Source organism: Kryptolebias marmoratus, linkage group LG1 (assembly GCF_001649575.2).
Source record: "Kryptolebias marmoratus isolate JLee-2015 linkage group LG1, ASM164957v2, whole genome shotgun sequence".
Classification (NCBI taxonomy): Eukaryota; Metazoa; Chordata; class Actinopteri; order Cyprinodontiformes; family Rivulidae; genus Kryptolebias; species Kryptolebias marmoratus.
The window spans coordinates 13,714,824-13,720,168 of record NC_051430.1 but is presented as its reverse complement, the minus strand read 5'-3'; the positions used below and the strand labels follow the sequence as shown (position 1 = coordinate 13,720,168).

General features: G+C 40.3%; 1 protein-coding gene across 1 annotated transcript in view; it reads right to left on the bottom strand.

The window, feature by feature from the left end:
- Positions 1–2,294: 2,294 nt before the first annotated feature.
- LOC108236582 (phosphatidylinositol transfer protein beta isoform) overlaps positions 2,295–5,345 on the bottom strand; it is a 17,517-nt gene continuing 14,466 nt past the window's right edge. Inside the window, exon 11 of the mRNA XM_017417349.3 lies at positions 2,295–4,906. Within this exon, the coding sequence (XP_017272838.1) occupies positions 4,856–4,906 (51 nt within the window). The 3' untranslated portion in view covers positions 2,295–4,855. The remainder of the gene's footprint in view (positions 4,907–5,345) is intronic.

Genomic DNA, 5,345 nt, shown 5'->3' with positions numbered 1-5,345 from the left:
CAAAGAGACAGTTCCTTCCCTTGTTTGAGGGGGGGTACAGCATCCTGGCAGTGTCGAGGAGAGCCTCAGTGTGTCCTGTATAGGCCTGTCACTCATCTGAGCCATCAGAACTCCCCGGGTCAGGGCAGGTTAAGCAGCATCTGTCATCCAGAGCAGCACTATTGTATTTAGGAGGAGGGGATGCGACAGACCCCCCCCTCCGCCTCGCTCGCGCACACACACCACCTCCACCACCACCACACGTCACACAGAACAACAGGAAAGACTCAGGAGAATCTCTGGAGCTAAATTTGACACAAGCCCGGAGGATGAGGAAGCGCTGGTGACATCAGTGCCAGCCTTGACAGCACAGAAATAACTCTCCCAACCAAGACCTGCAGCCCCTCATGCAAATCTGGCACCGGAGGAGAGGGCCATATGAAAAAATTAAATAAAAACATGGTAGACATGGACCAAACGGCAGGTTTATTCTTCAATGTGCCACCTCCTCCGAAAACAGAAATTTTCATGATAGTCTGCCGACTTGTGGCAGCAAACGCAGCCATTTGGCACATGGAAAATGAAGGTGTTACAGGCCTTCGCAAATTAATTTGACAGAAATATTGATTCTGTGAATTTAATGCGAACCATTCTGGCAATCAGAAAATTGTTTTTTTTTATCTCCGAACGCCGAGACTTTTCCTTGGTAATGTGCCCGGGTCTCCTGCTGTGTCAAGCCTTGAGCCTCTCTGAGATTCACTTCATCTCTTCATCTGTTACCGGATCTATTTCAATGACAGGGGCTCACTCGTGACATGTCCCCTCATCTTCTCTGCGAGGGAGACACATGGTTGGATGGATGCAGGCACACTGCGGACCACTGTGAGCTGCCACTTAACAGGAGGTGTGTGGGCGAGTCTTGCCCATCTCCCCATTTAGAAACAGCATTATTTGCGAGTTCAGTGTCAGAAATGACTAGTTTCCTTGCAGCAAGCCAATGTGACCAGTCCTCTGCAAACAGTAAAAGCAGCAGCTATCTCAGTGAGCAGACTCGCAGCTTTTCCTGCTCTTTAGCACAGATTCTGCTGTTATTGTGTGACTCCTCTGACCCGCAGGTCGCAGAAAGTCTATTGGAGTCATCAATTTTCCAGAAAGTTTGTTCAAGATGTGTCCTACGGTCATGTATTCTGCAGCAGTAAACTATGTTTTATATGAGGCCTGTACCTTCTTCAATCAGAATTAGGAGGGTCAGTGTACAGGATTTCTGCCCTCTATCTTGTAATAAAAACATGCACATTTTACACCAAAACACTCGGCTTAATCAGGAATATCATACTATGACTTTGGTACACAACGTAGACAAAAACAGCAAATTTTCTTTGGAGCTTTGGTATACTTCATAGAAGGAACGTCATTCAGAGTTTAAACAGATTGCAAAAAGTTGGATTTTACACAACATTTTAATACTGTTAATACAATTTTAGTTTAGGTTTCCTGATTCAGCTGACAGAATCGTCTAAAAGTTTTAAATCTTTTCAAACTTTTCTTACTATACCTCTTTTAGGCACTTGTGCAAATTATACATCAAAATGTATTAAACACTGTAAAAACAAAGAGAAATAATATATCACAGTCTGTTTTTGCACAGCAACACTTTCAGGCTTACATTTCAGCCCATTTTTTCCCTGCCTCTCATTAACTTGGCAGTCAGGGAGTGAGAAACAGGTGTGTAGTTACCATGGTGACCCTAACAAGTCACTAACAGCAACTTTAACATTTCTTTTGAGCTCTTTTTTTACTTTTTAAAAACACTTCTGATACAGTTCAGTCATTCAAATGTAGGTTTTCTTATTGTAGTTACATCGTAATGCTTTAGCAGCGGCTGCATCGGCACAACGGTTTCTTCAAAAGTTTCTATACTGATAGAACCTTAAAAAAGGGGGAAAGCTTGTTAGTTTTTAAACCATCTTGTGTTACATGTTAATGTTTTTGGCCGTTTGAGGGTCTGATGTGTGAAAATGGAAAGGAAGCCTGTTAAATTTTACCACATTCACTAAGACAAAACAGGAAGATGACCAACAACAGCCATTGTCTGAGCACTTCCCAGAAAAAAAACGTTTCATTACTACAAAAAAAAAATCATTGTTTTGTTTTCAGGGCTTGTTAGAAAAGATCAACTTGATTTTAAACTTGGACAATGTAAAGCAAGTTTCAACTTTTTTTTGTCCCTCTTTGAATTGTCCTAAACTTAACATGCTTTATGCAATTATAGCACTAAATTATGAATTAGGGAAAGAAAAAATCTAGACTACAAATGAGGCATAAAAAACATTTATTTTGGAGATAGATTTATTTGACTTGGATACAGAATGCAGACGTAACACGTAAGATCTTTTGAAAAGAAAAGGCACAATATATCATACATTCACTACCACATCCCTCAATGGTTTTTATCTGATCAGAGCTTTTAAAAAGCAAGTCTTTGAAAAATTAAACAGCTCTAGCTTTCATCATTTAGGACCATTACAGTTTCTTTATCAACACCTTCTCTTCCTGCTATCACACTGATAGTTGTTATATCACTGATTAAAGTTCTTACTAGTTATGAGGGTATTTACCTAAAGGAATCATTTTGAATTAATTTAGAAACACTGAAAACACAGCAGACCATGTTTCTACACACAGCTGTAGCTCTCTGAAACCCATTTATTTTACTATAGAACAGCACTAATGCCAAGGTGGTACCATAATTGAACAAGCTATATAATGACCATCTTTTAGTAGTAAAACTATTATGTCATATTTCCTGTGAAAGCAGTGATGGGAACAATATATAAAAAAAAAATCTGAGTAATTTACACCTGAGAATATTCTGTCAGAAAAATATCTGCCTTTTAATTTCCTATGTTGATTGCTGAACATGTAAACACACACAAAAAGAAAATCTGCATTTTTACTCTTTGGACAAAACACCTGCTGGGAAAGTGAGTGCATTCTTTCATTAGACTGTCAGGAAAAACAAAAACAAAACAACAACAACAAAAAAAGAACTATTTCAGCCAACAATATCTCTAATCCGTTGTGGCAAGAAAATATAGAAACAAGACTTCTAAAAACTAACCCAAACCTCTGAAATACAATGTAAGACAATGACAACCAGAGCACTAAACTCGGAAGGGATCAGATGAGTAAAGCACATGAATTTGTACACATGTAACAATAACCAATGTAAGCTAACGTCACATGGCTCTGAAGCCTAAAGAGAGAAATTTTGCTATACTAATGAAAGCCAAGAGTCAGTCATATGGCAAATCTCGGATATTTGATGTTAATCTGCAGCCCTTTGTAGTGATAGACAACACTGGCTGTTACAGCTTTAACAGTTTTTGCATGTAGAAGTAATTGCACTTGCTCAGGTGTTATGACAAACATTCAGTTCCACTGAAGGTAGTAAAGATTAATCGCAAATAAAGTTGCTCATAAAGCGGTGTCTGCTAAGATTTACTCCTAAGAAGCAGCAGCTCATGGCTAATGCTAATCCTTTGGCATTAGGAAAACTGCCAGTTAGAAATGAGGGAGGTAGATCGCAATAGCTGGCAGCAGAGCTGTGAGAGGTGGAAAAGGTATAAAAAAAAATAAAAAAATAAAAAAAGGGGTCTGGGGATTAAGGCAAGCAAGTGTGTGGTGGTGCTGGTGTTAACTGGGCACTAATAAAACAATTATGAATCTGTAAACATGACTGGCATGAAGCTGAAAACAGGCCTTTTGTCTAACTCAAGTGACTGTGCTGCAGTTTGGCTTGTGACAGAGGCTATAGGGGCGTAGCACCATCTGTGGCTGTTTTCTCCAGTGCACTTTTTCCCCTCCAGGGACATCTGTTAAGAAGGTTAATGCTATGTTGCATGTTACGTGTGAATGTCTAAAACAGTGAGGATGGCTAGGGTGGGGGTGNGGGGGGTGGGGGGGGTGCTGAGAGCTGGTAATATCCTCTAGATGTACGAGCTTGCAAAGATCTGCCCGGCTTGAGCCTGTAGCAGATCAGTCAGCGCAAAGGTATCCACACCTGCGCATGTTTGCATACCTTCGAACAAATTCACACATTCATCATGCTCGTGATGTGTGTGCCGTACATGTGTGTGGCTTTTTATTAAGTCTGAACAGAAGCGAGAGTGAATGCCTGCACAGACATGATTGTCAGTGATAATAAGATGCAGTACTTTGGCTAAGGAGGGGCAATGTGTGTGTGTGTGGGGGGGTTATAATGGGTCTGGGTGCCAAGGGTGTTAGTAATCACTTAATGGAGGCTGTGGCAGGAAAGAACATGAGTATGACAAACAGTCTCATGTCAGGGAATGCAAACGACTGAGCCACAGTGTTTACAGTTAAGACCAAGCAGGAGACAAAGAGAAGTCATTCAGGACATCACCTTGTGAGGAATGTGTTTGAGGCAACCAAAGAAAGAAAAAATAAAAAAGGGTTGAAAATACAAAAGAAAACATTTGGTCCAATGCATGTGCCTGTGAATTTGAGTTGATTATTTTGCATCTAAGAGCAAATACTTCCCCCACACGTCTCTCAAAGTCTAGGTTTCGCTTACATGATGATGATGATGATGATGATGATAGTTGGGCTTTCTCTACCCGGGAGATCAAAATTAAACAGACTTTTAAGCTAGGATTGTGTTGGTTTCTAGAAATCTATTCCCTCACTGGACAGAATGTCTATGATTGAGGTCAAGTCAAGGATCTGATCTATTGATCATAGGTAGCTGGGCTCCTTCCTTTACAGCCTGAATCAGTTAGGGTAAAAAGGAATATTAAAGGAGTGTTCTTCGCAGACTCCAATAAATTGTGGCTGTTTAAAATCGCGTGCCTTTTCATTTTTCTTCTGCAGCACTGGTTCCTCGTACGTTACCCTGTTTGCGAAGCTGTGGAGAAATGAAGAAAAGTTAGAGTTAGGTAAACAGGTGAGGCTCACTACATATGTGTATTCATTGAGATTCCTGATGACCATTAGCTAGTTTAGTCAAAAAATGGTTTAGAGCTTTTGCTCGTTACATGTGACTTGGGGGTTTTCATTCCTTCTTTGCGATCCAATAAAAATTCTACAAATTGCTTTTTGCCAACTGAAACATGGACTTCTTTCAAAATCAGCTCTGAAAGTCTTTATCAATTCTCCTGTTTGTCTTCAAGGTAGATAAAAGCATCCCTTTCAAGCTCCCCCAACCTGAGGCTGATGGCTTTAGAAAGTCAATTAATGTTAGAATCTGATAGCCCAACAGCTCAAATGAAACAGCTCAAACTAACATTGGCTCTAAACAGGGGAATAGACAGATCTGATGAAATAGTGGGAGGATTTACCCTCCC